Source organism: Rutilus rutilus, assembly GCF_951802725.1.
Source record: "Rutilus rutilus genome assembly, chromosome: 7".
In the NCBI taxonomy this organism is placed as follows: Eukaryota; Metazoa; Chordata; class Actinopteri; order Cypriniformes; family Leuciscidae; genus Rutilus; species Rutilus rutilus.
This window is the reverse complement of record NC_140221.1, coordinates 39,002,642-39,027,730: the sequence shown is the minus strand read 5'-3', so window position 1 is coordinate 39,027,730 and position 25,089 is coordinate 39,002,642. Positions and strand designations below refer to the sequence as shown.

At 37.8% G+C, this 25,089-nt stretch overlaps 1 protein-coding gene across 14 annotated transcripts in view; it reads left to right on the top strand.

Moving 5' to 3' along the window:
- Nucleotides 1-25,089, top strand: part of fbrsl1 (fibrosin-like 1) — a 308,761-nt gene that overhangs the window by 142,317 nt on the left and 141,355 nt on the right. For 2 of the 14 annotated variants that reach the window (XM_084413324.1, XM_084413321.1), the window contains exon 4: nucleotides 11,687-11,710. The exons of the other annotated variants lie outside the window; for them this stretch is intronic. In XM_084413324.1, the coding sequence (XP_084269450.1) occupies nucleotides 11,687-11,710 (24 nt within the window). The remainder of the gene's footprint in view (nucleotides 1-11,686; nucleotides 11,711-25,089) is intronic. 14 annotated transcript variants of the gene reach the window in all.

Below are 25,089 nucleotides of genomic sequence, written 5' to 3'. Positions count from 1 at the left end.
TAACTGACGCTAGCCTCTGAGAACGGCTCGAATGAAATCTTCTTCTCCCTAGGCGCTTCAGTCAGCCGCATGAAAGAGTCGTTCTCGCCTCTTTTCTCTCAGATCGGGCCATGAAATTCAGTCTCCATGGAGTGATGACAATTCCACCACTTCTTTGTTCGCAATTACTCTTCTCTCTCCATTTTTACAGCCAAAAAAAGAAAAAAAGAAAAGCGTCTGCTACCTCACAGGAGGAAACCGTACCTCTCTTTATCTGAGATGCTTTCCCTCGATTGCTATCAAGCAGACAAACCGCCACTTGAAATTACTTAGCATCTAATTTTCTTCCTTTTTTTTTTCTTTTTTTTTTTTTTTTTTCTAACCCGTCGGTGTAAATGAAAACACTTCCCTGTTGACACGTTTGTAACGTGCAGCTTTTTATTAACACGGGAAAGAAATGTGGTAATGAACTGTGAACACGCTTTTTCTCTCATTTCCAGCCAAGCTACGTGGTACACACACACGCTGTCTCACGTTCTTCCTGTACTCGTCAAACGCTAATTATCCTTCCCCCACACACACACACAATTGCATTACCTTTTGTACTTGGTCGTCTTTTAGCATTTAAATACGTTTAATATCATCTTTTGTTTATCCTGAGCAGTTAGCCAATAACTAAATGAACCCTCATTTGTTTTTCCCATTATTACAATCTGTTTATGCTGGAATCCTTGAACTGCTATTTCCCAAACATGAGCTAACTGTGATTTGCTTCCAACAGAACACTGTTCTGGTTTCTTTATAGGAACTGGAACGTGTCTTTATAGATACATTGTAGATCCACAAACACCTCCTACGCTGAATCCCTCCCCTTCGTTCCGACACGAGCGCCAGAGTTGTAGGAGTTTGGCTCCTCAAAACAAAGTACTGTATAGGCAACTCTAAAAATAAACAACCTGAAAACACTTCATATTTGCAATTGAGTTGGTTTTCATGCCAATGAAAAGAGTTGCTAAAAAACATTGGATGTACATAAATCATTGCCTACAAGGGTCATAATGAAATATTTAATTTAGCACTTGCATCTTAGAGCATAATAAACTATTTATGTACATGATCTAACTTATAGAATTGAAACTGTACTCAAACTGAAATTTCAAATTTCAAATAAATGTTATATTCTTCAAAGCATCCTGAAAAAAATATATACCACAAAAATATTAAGCAGCACAACTGGTTTCAACATTGATAATAAGAAATGTTTCTTGAGCACCAAATCAGCATATTAGAATGGTTTCTGAAGGATCATGTGACATTGAAGACTGGAGTAATGATGCTGAAAATTCAGCTTTACCATCAAAAGAATAAATTACTTTTTAAAATATATTAAAATAGAAATAATATTTCACAATATGACTGTTTTTACTGTACATTTGATCAGATACTGTAACTGCAGCCTTGGTGAGCATTAAAGACTTCTTTCAAAAACAAACCCCAAACTTTTGAACCGCAGCGTATTGTCTTTCAAGTTGTCTAGTACAATAGTTTATTATAAGCTGGGTAAACATTAGGGTGAGTAAATATTGTCAGAATGTTACATTTTAGGTTAACGATGTGTTTAAGTTAGCAGTCCTTATCCTTCAAGATGACAATGTTTGCGAGTTTTGTCATCTGTATTGTAAGGCCTAATCTACAGACGTGAAAAACCCAAATGAGCCAAGGCCTCAATTACACAGTGTGATAAAATGGCTGATGAGAAGCAGAGGAAGGAAAAACACGTATTCCCCGCTCGGTTGATGAGAGATCCTGCCGCTGGCTCACCGCCTCCTCTCTGCATTCATCCATCCCTCCATCCCTCCACACTTCTTTCCTCCCTTGGCTTGATGGGACAGCTGTAATTAGGGAGGGGTGACTGTGGCAATGCATTCTGGGTCTGTGTTCACAAGAGGGAATGATCATAGTGTTTAGGAGATGTGCCCAACTACAGGGTAGAGCAACATGTCTTAAAGAATACACACACATATACAATCTCAAACACGCATGCTCTTACACGCAGACACACAATAAGGCCGCGGGTCCACCAAACCCTTGCTAAAAACGCTAGGCGCTCTGCTGAAAGTGCTAGCTGTGGGTGCGTGAGAGCGTTTTGGCAGCGCACTGTTTTTGTTTTGTTTTTTTTCATTTGAGACGCTTTGCTTGCTATGATTCGGAATATCCGTGGAAGTGTTGCTAGTATCTCATTTCAGATATTTATTTCTGTATTGTTTCTATGTAAGAATGTCGATACAATGTAAAGTATTTACCCTGGCTCTTGTTTTAAATTTATTTTGTTCTGATATTATGCTTGTTTTTGTTGTCTGTTGATGACGTTGTACAAGCAGCAGGATGCGGCAGTTGGTTGGTGTTGTATTTGTCCCGCCCCTCCTCCACTGTGATTGGACGGCGGGTAAAAAGTGACAGTGATGAGCGCTGCATTTTATCCAAAGTTGAGCATTCTTCAACTCTCGCGACTGGTAAAAAATTTTTTTTAAATAGATGCTCAGCACCTCGTAACGCACCTGGCGTTTTAAAAACACGACGCTCCCATTGAAAAAATTACTGCATTATATATTATATTATATATATCTCAAGATTGATGTCATATAGATTTTTCCATAGATTGTTACCAGAAAGCCATAGAAGCCACAAGTAGATGTCTACATTTTATGTGTACAGTTTAAAGAAAGTTTTAATCTACTAAGACATGTTTTTTTTCTGCTTTTTGCTTTAGATACTATAGCAATATATAGAATAAACTGTAATATCCCATAAGTTAACATTTATTTAATGCATTAACTAGCAATGTGCAATATATGTTTTTACAGTACTTTTTTAAATTTTTGTAAATGTTCGTTAATAAAAATTAAATAGATCATTGTTAGTTCGTTATCTCAGGAGAACCATTAAATAATATACAAAATACAGCTTTTGATTTTAATAATGTATTAGTGAATGTGTGAACATGGATCATTTTGACAACGTTGTAGCCTGTATGTGAAAAACACAAAAGAAAAACTTTTCCGATGTGAAATCATTGATGTGAAACCGTACCCTTAGTATGAATATATTTTTGAGTGATGCAAATAAATCATCATGAAACTACTGGAATGGTTTTAGGAAAGTTAATGACTGAATAAAAAGTGCAATACAGCTGTCACAATATTCACAGTGTTGCTTGATTTTATATTAAATTATAAGTAAATAAATTATAAGTAGCCTATTCAGTATTTATTGGCCACCCCTACCCCCCACAGAGGGGCAAATTCACTGAAAACTAATTTACATAGAAAGGATGACAGATTTTATAAAAAAAAAAAAAAAGAATGTCAGTGATGCAGTACAATTTATTGCATTTAGCCTAAGTTGTATTGCATGCGAAATATTTTTATTTATATTTTTTGCTGAAATGCTGCTCTGAAAAGTGATGGGCCTTCAGTGAATTCGCCCCACGCAATTCCCTTTTAATCCATATCTTGAGTAAGAAATCATCCACAGTTTGGGCAGGCCATTTATTAGCATGCTGAGAGTCCTGCCCTAGTTAAAGTGCTGCGATTCATCATTACCTGTCAGTGCTGTCAGATTGTGGGCTGGAGCAGCAGAGGGAGCGTGGATACCATAGGGAAGTGGGTTTCAGAGCTCTGGGTTTCCATACACAGGGGCGGCTTGGTTTGAATGCTTGCGGATTGTGGGTTTAGCATCAGTACGTTGCCCTTTTCCACCTTCCTCCAAATTTTCAGTGCAGATGAAAAAAGGCTGCAGGTGCAATTTCGGATAGAGTCCATGGAGATTCCACTCGTGCCCCTGAGCTCACCGCTTAACCACAGTTTGCTCTTGGGAGACTTTGCCTGCAATTAGTGTTCTCCAAATCTGCTCATTGACTAGTTGCCAAATGAGAACATGTTCAGGTTTCTCGTCTCTTCCTGTGTGCTGGAAAATTCTCTCCAGTGGCGCCATCCTGCAATCTGTTTTTAGTCTTAAATTACTATCACTGTTTTAATTCTTAAAATTGTATCTACTGTTTTAATAATACATTTCTGGTCTTATTTTGAAACCATTTGTCAGTGGACAGTATTCTAAAGAAAAATCTGTGACTTGTTCTGCCTCTGAAATTACGTTGGTAGGCCAATACGCTTTTCACAATCCAATTAATTCCAGATGGATGGAATCAGTTTCCACCCATATTTTTTTTTTTCACTGAATATCTGGTTTCTCTCTGAAATATGTCAGTGAAATGGGCTGTGACCACCGAATCGTGTTCATTTTAAGTACTTTGTACTTCTTATTTATTTATTTGTTGGTTGTTTGGTAGGATAGTAGATAAAGAAAAAGAAAATAAAAAAATAGGAAAAGCAAAGCAGGATATGATGCAAGCCTAACTCCTAGGACACAACTCCAACTCTTCCATCCCTTTCTCTCAGAATTCCCATTGACACACACTTTCATTTTCCCTCCTTGGTTGAATGCAACACACTTAAAGAACTGTGCAACCAGAAAGAAAAAAGTCTTTTTAGCAATTGCATTCCGCATTTGGTTGGCTGTAAATAATTTTCAGTTATCATATCCATGAATGTTAAACAAGGCTCAAGTAATTACAGCTGTCATATAAGATTAGAACTGTCCTGTGAAAGAAATATCAAGTGTTTTTGTGTGTTTTTTTTAATGTAATGTGGTTTACTAATTAGAGACTGGGTAAGCACATATCTTGTGTCTGCGCTCTCAGAAAAGTGCATCTGTAGACACTAAACATGGTGAAGTATTCAAACTTAGCCATATCTACAATATTCTGTATGCTCTGATTTTGTGCAATATTGAATTCCAAAGTGGAATGTGTAAAGTTTGGTCATGCACACATGCATATCACCAATGTAATGAGATGCATCTCTTCAGAATTATCTTATTTGCCAGATAAAGTAATTCCAGAATTAGAGTAATCTGTTGAGCATATTTGTCGTTTGAAAGGCCATTTCTTGTTAATGCTGATACCCGTTTAATTTCTCTGGTTATGTCCTGCATCACGTCTGAGAAAAGTCACATGATAATTAATAAACATTTCTCAAAATAGTCTGTTGCTGATCAAGAGCTTGAATAAACTGTACAAGCAATGGCAGAGATAAATGAAATGCAAAGTATTAAATGATTTGATTAGATGTCAGATTCACATATGTGTATGCTGTGTGGTTTATGTCCAGTGTTGCTAGCTGAGCATAATCATGTTTCTCTTGGTCCCTTTAAAGTTGCGTTGGATTTTCTCCTTAGCATATAGGTTAAGAGGTCCATTTATCACTGTTTTCCATGTTCATATTTTAGTTTTTGAGTAAATATATAGGCAATAATCTGTTTACACAGATCTGCTGGTCTTTCGCATGCTTTCGGCCAATCAGTGTACACTTACTTCACTGGTAGATCCTATAGTGCTGGTTTAGACCCTACTCTGAAGTAGGACCTAAATTAGTTTCTCCAAAAGAAGTTCCTTGAACTAAAATCCTTCCTAGTTCCTGCGGTGCGAACACGCCAAAATCCGGGTACTTCCGCCTATAGTTCAAGGAACTATGAAAAGGTTCCTCCGTTGCAAAGCCCCTATTGACTCTACAAGACCCCTGAAGTTGTCCTGTGGTGTCTGGCACCATGACGTTAGCAGCAGATCCTTCAAGTTACAAGGTGGAGCCACTATGGATCAAGCTTGTTGGTATCCCACAGATGCTTGATTGGATTCAGATCTGGGGAATTTGGAGGTCAGGGTAACGCCCTTCATTGTGTTCCTCAAACCATTCCTGAACGATGGCAACCAGGATGCACTGTGGGACGTGTGTACACCCCTTCATGACAATGGTGTTACCTACTTGAAGTGGCCACTTGAAGTAGGTAACACCATTGTCATGAAGGGGTGTACACACGTCCCACAGTGCATCCTGGTTGCCATCGTTTCCCCAGGTAAGCGCCACTCACATACATGGCCGTCCACATGATGTACAAGAAAACATGACTCGCCAGACCAGGCGACCTTCTTTCAAGGTCCATTTCCGACTTCCGAGTCCCTATTGTAGGTGCTTCCGACGGTGGACAGGGGTCATCATAGGGACTCTGACCAGCTACACAGCCCCATACGCAGCATAGTGTGATGCATGTGTGTTGTGACACATTCATCCCATAACCATAATTCAAATCTTGTGTGACTTGTGTCACAGTAGACCTTCTGCTGGCTTGGACCAGGCGGGATAGCCTTCATTGTCCTCGTGCATCGATGAGCCTCGATCACCCTGTCGCCGGTATGGGGTTTGTCCCGCCTCGGATCACTGTTGGTAAATTCTCACCACTAGTGACCGGGAGCAACCCACAATCCTTGCCGTTTCAGAGATACTCTGGACCAGTCGCCTTACCATAACAATTTGGCTCTTGTCAAAGTCTCTAAGATCTTTATTCCTACCCATTTCTCCTGCAACCAACATGTTGATTATGAGAACGAGAAGTCACAACCAAGAATTTTTTGCTTGCCATCTAATCTACCCAGAACTAAATATGCTGCCTTGTTCGAATATGATTAACGATATACTCTTAACCTACATAGAGTAGGACAAATATATTTAATCTTCACAATCCAAAAATTCTTAGGATAGGTTTCATTTTTTCTTTTGATTTTTGGCTGACTACTTTTGATTCACAGCACTCAAACAAATGCCTAGTACCGGTAGTCTATTTTTCTATATTTTGGGGAATTTCATGTTTCTGGTTAGTCAAATAACTCTTTATGGGTTTACACATGTGGGAGCTGTTTAGTTGAGGTGTCACATTTTATCAGGTGTTTTTACACAGCGGAGCAATTCGCTGTTTCTTCCTTGAAGTAATTCTTTCGGTGTCTTTTACAGTGGCTTGGAGGTTAAGTGTAGTCTCCTTTAGATTTATGTCCTCTCGTAGGCCGACTTCATTTCCACTTAATCACTCTATCACTCGCCCTGACACACAGCTCTATAAAACGCATGCTTACTTTCCATTAATTAAATGCTACTCTTAAATTGACTGCTCTAGTATATATGCTACTTTTAAAAGAACATGAGAAGGAGAGAGAGGGGCCACTGCAGCTACTGCAAAGAGCTAAAGCCGCCCTCAGGAGAGGAAAACCAGGTGTCCGTCACAGCAAGGTCACTACGGTTGATTTTTTTACTATGCCAGTTACTGCTGGCCATACTTTTCTGAAATATAAGAGCTTGTTAATGATGTTCAGTGAGATGTCTGTAGGACACATCAGGAATTGTAGTGCAATGAGGGCTGAAGCTGGGAGAGCAGGATATGAAGAGTGATGCTATATTCACACTGATACAGTAGATGCCTGCTTAGTGCAAAACTATATAAACAAACTATATAAAATTTCTTTATTTAATCATGCAATTGCACTTACAGCCCATTTTACTTCCATAATATGGCACATTTCAGACTCAGAGTGAATTAGGATATTCATCTTGTAAAGTGTATCATAATTTTTTTCTATTGGGATTCGATATAGGACTAGGGCAAGTCGTCATCTTTTTACTATTACCATTTTTTTGTAATGTGTTTTTATGAAGTGTCTCTGTGATGTCATTAATCCAGTCTTCTGTGTCACATGATCCTTCAGAAATCATTCTAATATGCTGATTTGCTGCTCAAGAAACAAGAACAGTTGTGCTGCTTAATATTTTTATGGAATCTTTTTTCAGGATACTTTGGTGAATAGAAAGGTCAACAGAACAGCATAATTTTTTCTGTCTTTACTGTTACTTTTAATCAATTTAATGCATCCTTACATTTTGGTATAATGCGCATCAATACATTGTTCACAATAAAGCCAGTAAAGAGAGGATATTAATAAATGACTGCATGATAAGATTTTAAATATTCAATGATGTTATTGTCACTGGTTTGGATGACCATGTGTTCACGTTTAATTCTTTATGACTTTGTTCTTTTGAAAGAAAGAATGAGGAACACATTCAGGTATGTTTTCCTGAGTTCAGATCAGTACTTAGTTGAATGCATCTGTTGACCAGAATGTGATAAGTGGATGGAATAAGAGTAATGTAAATAACATTTTATTATTAGAACTAGCCAGCGCTTTGACTCCCTGTGCAGTTGTTACTTCATTAAGATTCTTTAAATGCCCTCTGCTTCAGTTCTAATGTTCCGTTTAGAATTTGATCTAGGATTTGGTGTCGTCTCTCTCATCCGCCCTGGGCAGCGTGCCTGGTTTTACTGCTTGGGTTTACAGCATTCATTATGCACACTTAACAGCTGTTGTAACTCTCTGCGGTAGCAGCGTGCGTGCGCGCGTGTGTGTGCGTGCGTGTGTGTGCGTGCGTGTGTGGCATTAGGTGTGAAGGGATTGGCTGCTGGCCCGGACAGCAGGATCACACCATTGACCTTTCGGTATAGACATGAAAGATGATCGTTCTTTCGCTTGCGGGATGGGTTTCATATTTTCACCTGGCACTTAATTCTGTTCTCATCTCATCCTGCCTGCCTTCCTCCCTCTTTATCACGTTTGCCTTGTTTAATCCATCAAGACCCCAGTGAGATTGGAGAGGAAAGATCACTATCATATTTCTGAGTTTGCCGTTCTAACATTATAATGGCTCCTGGCTGGAATGTTTAGTACAGGAACTATGACACGTGACGTTGGATTTTTTTTTTTAATCAGTTTCTTCAGAATTTCTTGGTAGCTCTTGGCTGGTAACCAGAAATGTTATTGTAAACATTGGTTAACTCAAGCGTGAATTCTCTGTCTTTCTCAGGCTCCGTTTACAAAGCCTTTTCATCTTTAACGCAGGGTTTGTTTACATAAGATGCAATCAATAAGTAATACGTGTCTTTTTTAAAGAGCATTATGGTGTGCATCATATTTGCTTATTCTTTACTTTAATTTACTTATTAGTTAGGCCTACTTCAGAACTTCTGACTTTTTACAGCATGTATTGGTAATAAGAATTCATGCATGATTCTAATGCATTACCTGAAACTAAAATGTGGATTTCATATTTTATTTTAGGTTTTATTTTTTATTTTCATGGCTTTCCAGTTCGGAAATGTACAGTTTGTTAATACTAAGAAAACATACTGTAAGTTTCAAAACTCATGGAAAGTCATGAAAAAAAAAATTTAAAATAGAAAAGTCAGAATTGGAATATTGTGCATTGTAAATATTTCTTAATCTAGAAATTAAGTAAAAATGCTAATAAAATGTAATGCAATCCATTTACACGTCATGAAGCCTGTTGTCTAATAGGTCACTTGCTGTGAAGTCAAGACTTTAATGTCTTTGGGGTGAAATTGTTCCAACACTTGAGTTTCCCCCTCATTAGTGACTTCTGTCTGCTTAGGAAGTCCAAAAACACATCCTTGAATCCTAATAGGCAATATGTTTCGAGTGGAATTTATCATGTTTTCTTTTAGTTATTTTCTCATTATATCATGTAATGCCATCTGATACTTTCAGCGTAACTCAGCAACATATCTCAAGTACAACTCAATGCCCAAGAGTAGAAACAAAGTATTTCTTAAGGGAAATGAAATTTATGGGAGTGGTAAATGTGGAGTCATGTGGGAATAGGGATTCTCATATTTTATGTATGGATGAGCCCTATGTGGTTAAAATGACATGTGGGCTGCTGGATTTCTCTTGGCTTATTTTGTGTTGGAACTTAAGACATGAAATATTACCAAAGGAGTTATTACGCTCCTTTAGTCTTGGTGTTTTCCCAATATTTACACAACCTCTATTCTCTGTGAGGCTTGTATGGCTTCTGCTCCACTTGAGATGGAGAGATTTGTGGTTTGAAACTCCAAGGAACACATCTGCCAGCATTTTAGAATATTCCACCATATCATTACATTAAGGCTGCTGGCATGGAGCAGCAGAAAACTGAGGTTGTGTTTTATAAATATTGACGTGAGGGTACTTCTGAGGGCTGTATTAAGACTGTTTTGGCTGGGCTTTTATCATGGTCACATTTGCAACTTAAGCCACCGTGTGAAGTTTTGATAACCTCGTTCCAATAGACTCCACACGGAGGAGTCAGTTTTGCGGAAAAAAGGAACCAGAAATCACACATATTAGTACTGGTCGGGGTTGTGTTGAATTGAGAGAATATCTTTTAAATTCCTGAATTCAAAGCAAACCGTAAGCACAATTGCCATTTGAATGTAAGGAGGTAGAATTAAAATAATTGAAATTCAAAGAAATTCTTGTTACTGTGATCAAAAATTAGAAAAGCAAAGTTTGTGAAGACAAGCTTTGAATGTGGACTTGCAAAAAGCCTAATTTTCTTTTTTAAATGCCTTGAATTTGAGGGCATGTAGGCCTCAGAATATGTTTGAAATGCCTGTGTAAATTTGTATTTAGTTTAGAATTTATTTTGTATTTAAAGGGTTAGTTCACCCAAAAATGAAAATTCTGTCAGTAATTACTCACCCTCATGTTGTTCCAACCATGTAAGTCTTTCGTTCATCTTCGGATCACAAATTAAGATATTTTTGATGAAATCTGACAGCTGGCTCACTCCTCCATAGGCTTTCAGAGGGACCGAAACTCGTCGGCCCAGAATAGTTATTAAAACATTGTTAAAATAGTCCAAGTGACTACAGTGGCTATACATTAAGTTTATCATGCGACAACAATACTTTTTGTACGGAAAAACAACAAAAATAACGACTTTATCCAACTATTAGTGTTCTTCAATGTGGGCCTCTGACGAGAGTTCACAGGAGCGCCAGGACGCATGCGCGAGAACTGAGATTATGGCGTTCTTCTTCTACTACTAACTTACTTGTTACTGGCTGCTCACTCCTTGGGAGTATTACCGCCATCTACTGTACATGATGACGTCCCGACATCATCGAGACCTAAATCACAATAAGTAAGACCTAATTCAATAGCTTACATACAGCGCGCGTCTTCCTCTGCTTATAAACAGACCGTTTTGCGCTTCCGGCAATGTCGGGACGAAGTTAGTTGTAGAAGAAGAACGCCGTAATCTCAGTTCTCGCGCATGCGTCCTGGCGCTCCTGTGAACTCTCGTCAGAGGCCCACATTGAAGAACACTTAATAGTTGGATAAAGTTGTTATTTTTGTTGTTTTTCCACACAAAAAGTATTGTCGTCGTATGATAAACTTAATGTATAGCCACTGTAGTCACTTGGACTATTTTAACGATGTTTTTAATAACTATTCTGGGCCGACGAGTTTCGGTCCCTCTGAAAGGCAATGGAGGAGTGAGCCAGCGCTCAGATTTCATCAAAAATATCTTAATTTGTGATCCGAAGATGAATGAAGGACTTACATGGTTGGAACAACATGAGGGTGAGTAATTACTGAGAGAATTTTCATTTTTGGATGAACTAACCCTTTAATAATTTAACTTTGGTGGAATAAGGACACAGAAGAACACCTTTTTTTTTTTTTTACGAACATTTCTCAAAATGTATTACCTGTGTTGAATTTAGTTGAATTGCAGTTTTGTACATCCTCTTCCTAAAATTCTAGTAAAGTGCTTAAAAAAGAGCCAATTTTTTAATTCAGAATTTTTGTTCAACCCTACAACCAGTGTAGAGATTTAAAATAAGTCATTGCAATTTTTTCCACTGCAAATATGTCTCCCTATGTAAATGAAGCTCATTATATTCGTTGTGTTCTGTCTTGCAGTTTGTAAATTTCCACAGCATGAAGGTAAGATCTTACGTTTTATGAATGAACCGCTCATTTTAAAATCTTCCCAGTCTACAGACATTTGTTATGACATCCGCTTCAAACATTTCAATTCTCATGATAACTTTTGTAAACTCTACAATAAGTATCCACTTCACCAGCTAATTACTCTTCCGACAACGATGCTATACAGAACTACCGCAAAAAGGCAAAAAAAGGGTTGTGCTTGTTTCTCTGGCGCATACGGTACAGTATATAGTGTGTGCCGGATTCAGTGCTACACTATGATTTGGTTAGGAGAGTAGGCAGTAAATGTAAGTTTATAATAAAAGAGATGTTGGTGTATTTAGTAACGATCTTGGTAGCTTTAATTGTATCTATATTGTTTGTATGGTGTAGTTGTGTGGTGTGGGACTGGTGTAGGATGAAGGCCTGACACTGTGGGCAATATAAAGATTTGCATTTATTTGAACTTTCAGGTGGTTTACAGATATTCAAATAATCAACCATAAGATGTCGAACATAATGTTAATTTTACAAGACGGTGTTAAAGCCACAACTGATAATGAAATTATTCAATATCACATACTGCAAGGAGAAAAAGGGAACTTTTGCTTTGAGGGAACAAAGTGCTGCACACACTTGTTCCATATGCATGTTCATTTTAAGTTATTTTAAATAGTAAAAACAGTGAAATATTATTACAGTGTTTTTGATCAAATAAATGTAGCATTGTGAGCATAAAAGACTTTCATAAACATAAAAAAAAAGATTTGCAGTTGCCAAACTTTTGAATGGGATTGTATATGTGGCTCTGCGTCCATTTTTATGGCTTCTTTGCTGAGAATTTCTTGTAACATGACACTAGCTCCCTTTTATTGACATTCTTTCAGCTTTATTGAAAAGTTCCATCTCTTATCAGGTCTGTAATGTTTAGTCATGCTGTTTCTTGACAGTTTTCCATACTTTCATGCATGTTTTTTACAAAAAAATGCTTTTAATTGTCTTTTAACCGCAAATTATTGTTCAGGAAATTAGCAAAGTTTAAGCAAATGCTTTCTCAGAAAAACATCAAAGACTGAATAAAGTTTTTGGCAGAATATGGGAAGTTGTGTGTGTGTGTGTGTAGTGATGAATCATAATGAAACACGAGTTGCATGTTTATGCTCCAAAGCGGTGTCTTCAAAAGAAAGCATCTGAGAAATATATTAATAAAAGCATCTCTATCTCAGTGAAGAATGGAGGAAGAGTGTCATTGTGTGGGAGACTTTTTAGCTGCTGGTATTGATAAGCTACTTCACTGTGAAAAGACATTTAATGCTTTGCAGTTCAGGAGAATATTGCTAGCTTTCTTCCCATGAAAAGTTGTTATCTAAAGAGGAATGATCAGGTGTTATTTTTCAACAAGACAATGCTCCTGCCAAAATTTACAAAAATACAACCAAGAAGTGGCTTGAGAACAAGTCCATCAGGCTTTTGGCCTGGTCAGAGCAAAGATTAGAACCATATAGTGAATATTTGGTCTCGCATTAAACTCAAACTGTAAGACATTTTTCAACTACTCTTAAACTGCTTGAAGCCATTAACATTAAGTGGAACAACACTGACTCTTCTTCCTGTAAAAAGCTGTCTGCAAGTTGGTGAAGGCTATTCCATGCTAAGTTACTTTATCTACAGTATTTGTGCAATTCTTGATATTTTCCTGACCGGTGATTTGTGATTAAAATGGTTAAGACCTTTAAAAGACACCTAAATGTTTTGCCATTTTTGGCTTGTCCCATTTATTTTTTTATTGTCCGGGAGTGTATTTGCCGAGTGAAGATCAGTATTTATTTTCTCATGAATAGCAGGAAAAATAATAAAAGACTTGGTTAAAAAAAATGGTAGTCAGATAGTTACGACCCTGCGCTAAATGTTTCTCAAGCAAACTCGTGCAACTCCAGCGCCCCAATCCTCTTTTCTTTTTTCCCCCTTTTTTTAAGATAATTGAAGTGGTTTTGGTGGTGTCGTGTTTTTTTTGTGCTGTCTCAAAGGGTTAACCCTCAACACCCAGAGCTCTTTCTCGCTGCTTCTTTGCGTACGCTCTTGAGGTTCTGTGAAGAGCCCACTCAAGGCCTCTTCTGTAGCTCCAGATGTTTTGTGTAGCTATTTATTTAGCTTGTAAACAGGCCGCCAAAAGCTTCCCCCATAATGATGGAGAGGGAAACCGCAATTACATTGTTGCAGGGCCTTGCAGCTCTACAAAACAGAGCTGGCTGTTGAATGGGAGTCGGTGCTGGGGGGGAAACAGGTTGTTATCGCTTTAGAAGGAGGGGGTTGCCAGATTGTAATGCAAATCTTAACATTTTGCTATTCATTTGGGGGAAAAGCAATAATGGCATCTACAAAAACAGGAGGGGGCTAGTGTTAGGAGAAAAGGATGAAATAAGGTTATCGTTTCTTGTTTTTCCTTTTTTGGTCACTGCAATTTCACACTTATTTCATTTTGTCATAATAAGCGGTCTTGTATGAAAACATTGATTTGCAAAACCTAGTACCTTAGTTCCCAGCAGTAGACATTACAGTGTGCTTAGCAAAGCATGGGTATTATCGCACTCTCTCATTGATTTGTGTTCAACACTATTATAGATTCTATAGATTAAAAAACCAAACACTTTTTCAACACCCTATTTATCTAGACCTGTTTAGCTAATCTATAAACTTGTTTCCATGTGTGTAGAGCAGTGGCTTTCAATCCTGGTCCTATGGACCCACTGCTCTGCACGTTTTTTTTTTTTTTATGTCTCTCTTATTTAAAGGGTTAGTTCACCCAAAAATGAAAATTCTGTCAGTAATTACTCACCCTCATGTTGTTCCAACCCCGTAAGACCTCCGTTCATCTTCGGAACACAAATTAAGATATTTTTGATTAAATCTGAGAGCTGGCTCACTCCTCCATAGGCTTCTAAGACACTATAACTTGCTGGCCCAGAAAATGTATTAAAGAGATCGTTAATGTAGTCCAAGTGACTCCAGTGGCTCAATCTTAAGTTTATAAAGCGACGAGAATACTTTTTGTGCGCAAAAACAAACAAAAATAACGACTTTATTCCACTTTTCATTTCCTTCTCTCTGGGCCTTGAGTCTTTTCACGTAGTGTTTTAGCCAAGCGGCAACCTCCCCGTCTCTCTCTTGAAACCAACACGGAAGTGAGTTAAACTGCAATTCATTGACTGGCCGCTTGGCCTGGCTGCAGAAGTGAGTCAAATCTGTATCTCCCTCATGTTAAAATTACCAACTTTACAGCAGAAAAAAATATGTTTACAGCCTGGATCTCTATGTGGCTTTGGTCTATACAGCTAATTTTGCCCTTCATAACAACTGTGAGGGGGGTGAATTATTTTATAACTCGTCCGTTTAGTTGATTAATATTTAAATTTAAGGGTGTGGCCAGTGGCCACTTGAGTGACAGATGGATTGCCGCTGTCAGTGCTAGCCGTTTGTCTGCTGTTACTAGCCGTCACTTCACCTCAGCAAATGTTGCTGCTGAACTTGCCATCTCTGCAGTGTTTGTGCTTTTTTTCGGGATTATTTCATACAATTTAATACTTGGGTACAAAGCCACGTCTTTGGATTCCGTTGTTATCGTCCGAGAGAACAACCAGCGCTGTATTTCAGTTGGTTTCCTCCGTGAACCTGCACTAATGGATGTCTGACAATTTCGTTGCTTTTTGGGGTTTTCAAATTTAAAACGTCAATAAATACTCGTTCGTTCTGCTCTCACGGAACAGATGGATAATAATATGCTTATGTAAGTTACCGTCAGATGAAATCATGCAGGCGTCGGCGCTTTCTCCGTCCGTGCAATAAATGCACATGAATGAGCGCGGATTTTCTAGCGCATTTACTTTCACTCAAAGGCAATATATCTATGGTTTAACCCATTTGAGAGACGGCCAAAATCAGAATTTAAAATGGACTGAATAAGCTCTCTACGAACTTGAGCAATGCCGCGCTGACGGACCATGAAAGAGTGACGGACATGTATGCACATAAATCACTGTCACACACAAACACTCTCGAAGTAATACACAGTCTCACTTGTAGCCATGTCTTTTAACTATTATAATATTTCGAAGGGCAAAAATAGGAACGTTTAATGGCTTTACATCATCAGCTAACTCGATCACGTCGAGCTAGGTGATTTCAGATAGCCAGGCCAGGCTCCTCAGCTCCACTCACGCCCCGCCTGTTTGCCTATTTTCTGTTATCCGGGAGTGACGCAAGGCCAAGATGGCGACGGCCGGCTCCGCCCACTTTAGGCTTCAAAAATGCTCTTCAGAAACCTACGGGTGACGTCACGGACACTACGTCCATATTTTTTTACAGTCTATGGTTTTAGCGCAGCGCGTCTGTGTTGCACGTCACCACATATCACACACATGACCAGCGTCGCCCAATAGTGAGCCTACTTGGTGACGTGCAACACAGACGCGCTGCGCTAAAACACTACATGAAAAGACTCGAGGCCCAGAGAGAAGGAAATGAAAAGTGGAATAAAGTCGTTATTTTTGTTTGTTTTTGCGCACAAAAAGTATTCTCGTCGCTTTATAAACTTAAGATTGAACCACTGTAGTCACTTGGACTATATTATCGATCTCTTTAATAACTTTTCTGGGCCAGCAAGTTTCGGTCACCTAGAAGCCTATGGAGGAGTGAAACATGGCTCAGATTTCATCAAAAATATCTTAATTTGTGTTCCGAAGATGAACGAAGGTCTTACGGGGTTCGAACAACATGAGGGTGAGTAATTACTGACAGAATTTTCATTTTTTGGTGAACTAACCCTTTAACACACCTGATTTCCCCCAACTTTCAGCAGCAGGAATATTCGGCTGAGCTAAAGCACAGATCCAATATATTGATACACATGCGTTTTATTTCTCAACAGTCAACAAGTCTGTTAATTGGAACATACAGTAACTTTGAATGGGAAGTTGACAGAAACTGTAGGTGAGATTCTGAAGAGGTCTGCTTTAGGACTAGTTTACTGACCCCAAACTTTTGAACGTGTGTGTGTGTGTGGTTCAGGGATTTCCTACATTGTGGGATAATAATACCAGGGATTTTTGATCTTATGGGCAAATTTTTTGGTTCCCATTAGAAAAACCGCTTCTTTGGTTGTTTTTAATGCAGTAAGTTTTCTGTGAGGGTTGTGTTTAGTGGTAGGTTTAGGGGGTAATAAGTACACGATGTCACAGTTGTCATGAGTTATTTTAGCACATTTATCTCTTTGTTTGATCGGTAAATACAGTTGTGAAAGATCCCCATCTATCTTTCAGGGTTGCAAAATGTTACACATTTATGAGAGTCTTTTAAGACATATCCAAACATGCAAGTTACGCAACAGCCCTTTATGTTTATATTTCCACAGGTTCGTATTTGCCTTAAAGTCCCAGAACTTTTTTTGGTGCTCTTTTAGACAAAATGTTCTGTTGTTCTTGATCAAATTCTGCTTGTTTAATAACAGTCTTCGATCTGGTCTGCATGAATCAAAGGCAGTGTATACAGTTATTCTCCAAGGTATTGCTTAATTCATATAGTTCAGAACCCATCAAATAACAGGTGATTTGAGATATAAGAATTTTTGAATGGATCAATGATGAAGACCGTTGTTCTTTTGACGTTACCAACGTTGTTATGAAAATATGACCATTCTTTTGTGTGATCAATTCAATACCATTCAATGCAATGCATCATCTTAAGTTTTTATTACTCTCAGAGCGATGTTCTTGGAGATTTTGCGATTGTTCCCTTTGGTGGCGTCTTCAAAGTAAACATCATCCGCGTGACTCAAGATAACCTCAGACTTGAACAGATTAACACGGCTCGACAGCAGTAACGGCCCTCCCTCGCTGTGCGTGTCGGTTTAGAAGGAGATTACTTTGATATTTAATGTCGGCTTGCCACTTGCATTGACCTTTTAGTGTAGCACATTCCGAGGGCGTTGTAATTAGCACTGGTCAGAGAGAGTGAACGAGAGAAGGGCGAGACAGACGGGCCAGGAGGCATGTTCGGCTGAACACGTAGAAGACGTGCTCTGTGTGAGACCACGGCCGCCCGCTGGGCGTCACAGCCCTTTTCACTTCCCATCTGCAATTATTTCTGTCTCCACCACAGAACGGTCTGACCGCTTGACAAGTCAATTAATTCTTAATGGGCCCTCCATCTGGCTCAGTTCAGTCGGAGGTCTGTAGCCTCTCAGCACAGGGACGGAGCTTAACGCTAATGACTGATGAGATTTTGTCAGGTAAAATCACCACTGGCGCTAACTGTGACCACACAGGTGTAGTTATGATTTACAGCAAATTAACGATCTAGAAACTTTATTGTGTATGGCACAGCACAGTTGTAAATCTTTTCAAGAGAGAATGACTGCATTATTACTTGTTTGTTTGTTAATAATTCTTATAGAAATATTCAATTGATTTGATACCACAGTTTCATGGTACTATAAAATACAATTTCTTAAAAATAAATAAACAGGATAATCAGATAAAACTATGGTTCTTTGGAATATACCATAGTACCACAGTATTTACATGATACTCTATGTACTCTTCAAAATACCATGGTACCTTTAGTACTTTTTTGTATGTGATAAAGTTCAAATTACCATAATACTGTATTACTATCTGATGCCATGACTGTACCATGGTACCACCACTATTGTTTAAAGGGATGTACCATAGACTATGGTATTTTGAAATATACTACGGTATGAAAAATAATTCACCCTGTTGTTTACCTGCCACCAATCATCCAAAATATCATGGTAGTTTTAGCGATGTAAATACCATGGCACACAAATATCAGTAATGTGGAAATTTACTATTGTAGATCTATTTGGCATCTGATAACATGATTATACCATGGTACTTTTTTAAGGGATATACCATGGTACAGAATGACTACCCTTACAAAAAAGTACTTCGAAATATACCATGGTACTGAAAGTCATATATCATGGTTTATTAATGGCACTCCATATCCAAACTACCAAAATATGTGCCATGTCCAAAAACATGGTAATACTATAGTACTTTTTGTACTCCAAAACAAAACAGTGTAATTGTTTAATAGCTTAAATGGAGCTCCTCTAATTCTTAAGGCTGTTCATCTTGTCACACACACACACACACACACCAGTGCATGGCTAATCCAGTTCATTATAAATATTTATGTTGCTAATTACTCCAAGTACATTATTAATAGCTCTGAAATTTTCCTCAAAGAGGATATAATTAGGCAAGGAAATTAGTCAAAAGCTAATAAAGCTGAAAGTTGAAAAGGCATGTTTAAGCATAGCTCATTTCTACGGATTGCAAAACCTGCAAGTTCTTGTTTTCTTGCCTCGCATGCATTTTTATGAAGAGACATTTCACTCATCTACGGCTAATAAATAGAGACCCTGACAGTGTGGAACCATCAAATATTAGCTCACATTCCATTAACATGTATTAGCACAATTTGCTATCTTTAATTAGGGACTGCTGTGCTCTTTTAATGGACTGTGTGTTTGCGTTCCTTCCCTATTTACTGTTAGGATTTGGAAGCCCTGCAAAGTGTATTTTAAAAACCAAAAAGTATGTAAATTAAAAGAATAATGTAAATAGGAATGGAATTAATACATGGAGTGTGATTCATTAACTATATATAAAGACCCTTTCCAAAAAATTTGAATATCATGGAAAAGGTTATTTATTTCCATAATTCCATTCAAAACGTTAAACTTCCATAGATTATAGATTCAGGGCCCACAACTTAAACGATTTCAAGTATTTAGTTGTTTATTTGTCCATAATTTGGGCTTCCAGCTCATAAAACCCACGAAAACAGGATTTAAAAAAATTAGAATATTACATGAAATCACGCAGTAATTACACAGTGATACCATGGTCATTGAACCAGGTGGCAGTGTGGGCAGGTGCAAATCCTGCTGGAAAATGAAGTCAGCATCTCCATAAAGCTTGTCTGCTGAAGGAAGTGCTCTGAAAATGTCCTGGTAGACGGCTGCGTTGAGTGGACAGCACAGTGGACCAACACTAGCCGATGACATGGCTCCCCAAACCAACACAGACTGTGGAAACTTCACACTGGACTTCAAGCATCTTGGATTGTGTGCCTCTCCATTCTTCCTCCAGACTCTGGGACCTTGGTTTCCAAATGAGATGCAAAATTTGCTCTCATCAGAAAAGAGGACTTTGGTCCACTGTGCTTTATTAAATCCTGAGTCAACGCAGCCGTCTACCAGGACATTTTCAGAGCACTTCATGCTTCCTTCATTTTCCAGCTGGATTTTCCCCTGCCCACACTGCCAAAATAACCAAAACCTGGTTCAATGACCATGGTATCACTGTGTAATTACTGTGTGATTTCATGTAATATTCAAATTTTTTGAAATCCTGTTTTCGTGGGTTTTATGAGCTGGAAGCCCAAATTATGTACAAATAAACAACTAAATACTTGAAATCGTTTAAGTTGTGGGCCCTGAATCTATAATCTATGGAAGTTTAACGGTTTGAATGGAATTATGGAAATAAATACACTTTTCCATGATATTCAAATTTTTTGGAAAGGTTCTGTGTATATATATATATATATATATATATATATATAATATGTGTATATATGTATATATATGTGTGTGTGTGTGTGTGTGTATATGTGTGTGTGTGTGTGTGTGTATATATATATGTATGTATGTGTGTGTGTGTATATATATATATATATATATATATATATATATATATATATATATATGTATATGTATGTATGTATGTGTGTGTGAAATAAATGTATATGCACAAATACAGCTTTGTTGAACATAAGACACTTTTTTTTCATGCTTTTCTGTGGTAGTGTATTTTTTAAATAGTCAATGTAAACGGTGTATACGGCCTAGTATTTAGTAGTACTGTATATTTTAGTATTCCATTCTGAACATAGCCTTTGTCTCTTTGTGTACCGCTCTCATTCCCTGTCTCTTGCTGTACAGCCTTTACTACAACTGGGTTGTCAGTCTAACGGGTTCCATTAATGAACCAGACAACAGGCCATTAGGCTCCAGGAGTTTAATTGCTCGTTAATTGGCTAATTAGTGCTCTGCTTTGTTTTTCACTCTCCCTTGACTTCTGTTATTTGCTTTTAATATCCCACCATCGTCTTACATTCTCCACCTTCCACGCTTGTTTTTAGAGATGCTTGGATGGAGGTGGTTATGAATCCATATAAGATAATGTGCATCTGTTCTAAGGTGCTGGGATGCGACCTTATCGAGTTCTCGGTCAAGGGTGCTCACTTCTGCTCCTTAGTTTATTTCAAATCCTGCTCAAACAGACATGCTAGTACTGTTCAAGTAATCCCAAAGAACTTGGCTATGTTCAGAAGAGCATACTATTATTTTAGAATAACTAGTATATTTACAGTATTTGAATTTTCTTAATAAAATACATGGATACCATAATATGCCATATATAATATAGCATATAGTATCCTCGAATGCATTGCATTTAAATGTTCTTTCTATTTCCAGTGTCACATTAGACACATTTGTTGCATCTTTTTTGCCAAAAGTGAAGATTTTTTACAAAAAAAACTGAATACAATTTCGTATTAAGGTTGGTTGCAAAATGCTAACTGTTTCAACAGTGGGTACTAGGTAGTATACACTACACATTTCAGTATTCAGTAAAGTAGTATGCTATTATTTCATTCTGAACAGTCCTGTCCAAACGTTATTAATGATGCCTGCATAAGGGACCATTACACACAATTCTCAAAATTAATTTCTTATATATTTATGCAAGTATTAAAGCAAGTATTTAAATTGCTTTAAAAGTCCATTTGAAATTAACATTGCAAACTAAAATGGATTGATAAATTGGCTTCAAAATATGTTTAAAATGACCTTTAAACCTTCAAAGCTCCTCCTTTTGGAACTTCTGAATGCAATATGACTCTTGATTTGCCGATTTAGGAGAGTTTGACTTGAGCTAGAACTGAACTGTGAATAACTGGAATATAGATGTCCAGGAGCAGAAATCAGTTCTTCTGATGTAGGCATAGCGAAAATGGAATGTTCTACACATAACATCACTAGTAAAATTTTACAACGTGATCATTATCCCAAATTTTACGAGCAGCGTTTTAAAATGTATCAGCGTTTGATGGAAGGACATTCTAGGCTTTACAAGTTTGGCTTCACATGGCAGACACATGGATATAAATAACAAATGAGAACAAAAGTTAAACTAGCCAATAGGAAATAGGACTCTGTACATTTAAGGCTGCACTGCATGCACTGCAAAAAGTGATTCCTCAGTATTTTTTCCTTGCTTTTCAGTACAAATATATAAACATTCTTAAATCAACACAGATTTACTTGAGGTTCAAAATAGCATAAGATATGTGTGTATGTATTTTTATTCTTCACTGCAGTTGCTATGCATTGTAGCCAATCTGTGTGACAGTTTTGCATGTGCTATTTGCATGCACTTTCTTTGTGCAGCGCGATTCTGTATTTGGTTGCTTGTGATTATTTGCAGCACATGTTGTCAAACTGATGTTTTCTTAATTTGCTAGTGTTTTTTCAATTTGCATGCGTTTTCTTCAGTTGCTGCGTGTTGAGCTCTCTCGGCCACCGTTGTTTTCATCTATTTTTGATTAAGGCAAGGCAAGTTTATTTATATAGCACATTTCATACACAATGGCAATTCAAAGTGCTTTACATAGAAGAAATTAAAATAATAAAAAGAAATAAGAATAATTAAAACAGTTTAGAAAATAAAATACAGTACAGTACAAACAGTCGGACGAACAGTGGCACAGTGCTCATTCGTTTATAAATGTTAACATAAGGACAGCAGAGCTTAGCAGATCTGTATGAGCAACACTGCTGGCATCCCACCTATAAGGACACTACAATGCATGGATTGCCATAGCATTGGCAATGTTGCCATAGAAACACATAGCAAGCCCAAGGTTTACATTACGCATCTTGTCAGGAATTATTATACATTTCTGTCTTTGTACATGTAGACTGAGATTGAAAGAAAGGTAGGAGTAGCATTCACCCCCTGTGCTAGGGTGTTTTTTGGTGCTTAGGCAATTTATTTGACAAAAAAAAAGGAAAAAAAGTCATTGTCTTGTCATTCTCTCATATGCATTGGGCTTCTGGTGTTTTGAATTGCAATGTAGATTCTGCTTACTAGATACAAATGCAGCTGAAGCGTGCATATTTCATGCAGGGGTTTTATGCAAGTATGTTGTTCTTCTGTTTGATAGCATATGCTGAATAAAAACTGCAAGAACTACAAATGTGAATTTCTGATTGCACCATGGAAGTGTAAAATACCTGGAGAGGGTTATTGACATTAGAAGCCTTGCAGGTTAAAAATAGCTGCACCTGCTCTTATGTAAAAAAAAAGAAAAGAAAAAAAAAAAGGGTGGATACAAGCACATGGAAGCAAACAGGTAGACCTTAAATCTTTCTCTAATTGAAAGTCTAAGGGATGTTATGGGTGAGCATGCACGTTTTGCTCATCAACATGGCTCCTGTGGGCAGAAACAGATATAGATTGACCTTTTCTGCTCAGCTCCCAACATTACCACAATCTGCCCTTCTCATTACCACGGGAACGTTTCGCACAGTATTAGACTTAATAAATGACTTTTCCTCTCCTCCTCCCTCTCTTCTTATTCCCTATTCATGCTCCCCTTGCTCTCTCTCTTTCTCTCTTGCTCACTTTTCTGCTCCTGAGCCGATAACCCAGAGTCCCCTGGGGCTTGGCCTCCATAATCACGTCAGTTCACAGCCCTCTTATTTGAGCAGAATTGCTTAATTGGTATGTGTTCTACATAACTGTCGGAGTATTAGACTCACAAATGAAGGTTAGAACCTCGGTGCTTGTAATCGACTGAAAGAAATTGATTTGCGCTCAGACGCTCTACAGGGAGAGAACTTTATGGTTCTCTAAAGAAATGAAGCTTTATAATTGTGTTTTTTTCCGGTCCCCTCCCCCCTTCAATTTTTTTTTAACGTTCTCTAAAAACACTGTATTGATATTCAGACAAGTGACAATTGTAACTGAATTTTTTTTCTTTGAATTCAGGCAGTGTGTTATTGGTCATCTAGTATGATCATGTTTTCTTTTTCAATCTTTTAGGGTGTGTTCACTCTTGTCATGTTCGGTTCGATTAAAACGAACTCTGGTGCGATTGCTCTGTTAGTGCGGTTCATTTAAACGTGTGAACACTGCCAAACAAGTGGACCGAGACCACTGATAAGATGGGCCTCGGTCCGCTTCCAAACGAACTCTGGTGCTGTTCGAATTAAATATGAACACAACACGGACCAAAGACCTGTAAACAAACCAAAACCGGGACCTGATATCACAAGATGTGACCCTAAAAAGGACAGAATGCTCAAGCTTATTGTTTTTTGTGTTTTTTTTTGTCATAGTCGAGTAGCAGCAGATCTTCGTTTGTGTGTGTGTGACGGAGGGAATCTTGTCACTGTTTTAACTCCTCCACACATTTTATAAGCTCTTCTCGAGTTCTCAGCTGGTCAAAATACCATCATCTGTAGACTACCCACATACAGCGAGTGCATTTATCCCAACACACAGCATTGTTTTGAATGTTCGGTAACTTCTGTCACAAAATAAACATAGTAAAAGTCGACCAATCAGGTTGTGAACATATCTCTATACCTTTAGGTTCGGTATTAAAATGCCAATGTGAACGCTAAGCGGACCTGGACTAAAGTTTTTTTTTTTTTTTCTCGAGCCAAGCGATCGAACTACAAGTGTGAACACACCCTTATTAGGGGTAGATGCCATTTGTTATATTTTCAACCCAGGCTCATTGGAAAAACGTGTCTGTGCTTCTTGCAGGTTTCACAACCCTTTCAAAGTGAAATTTCCAGTGAGTAGCATTAAAAGTGTGTTGAGTTTTATCAAAAAAAGATGAATGCAACGTTGTATTATGTTGGTTGTTGTACGTTTTGCGGAACTTTGGAAAATAAATGTCTGTGTGAGTGGCTCTACAAGGTTAATGCTCTATTGTGTTTTAAAATAGCATACCACCTAAACTACAAAACGCAAAAACACTAACTCCGTCAACAAAAGCAAATGTGAGATTAAAAAAAAAACATTTGCTGAAGCAAACCATGCCATTTAACTTTCTTCTACAGATAAAGTTTAGTATTTTACAAGTTTACTATTTCAGAAAAGCCACATATGAACCTGGTTATGTGAACCAAATCTCAAATTGCATTAGTTTAACAATCATAACATAAGTCATCATATCATAGTGCTGTGCAAGAAACTGCACAAAATGAAGGCTTTATTAATCAAAAA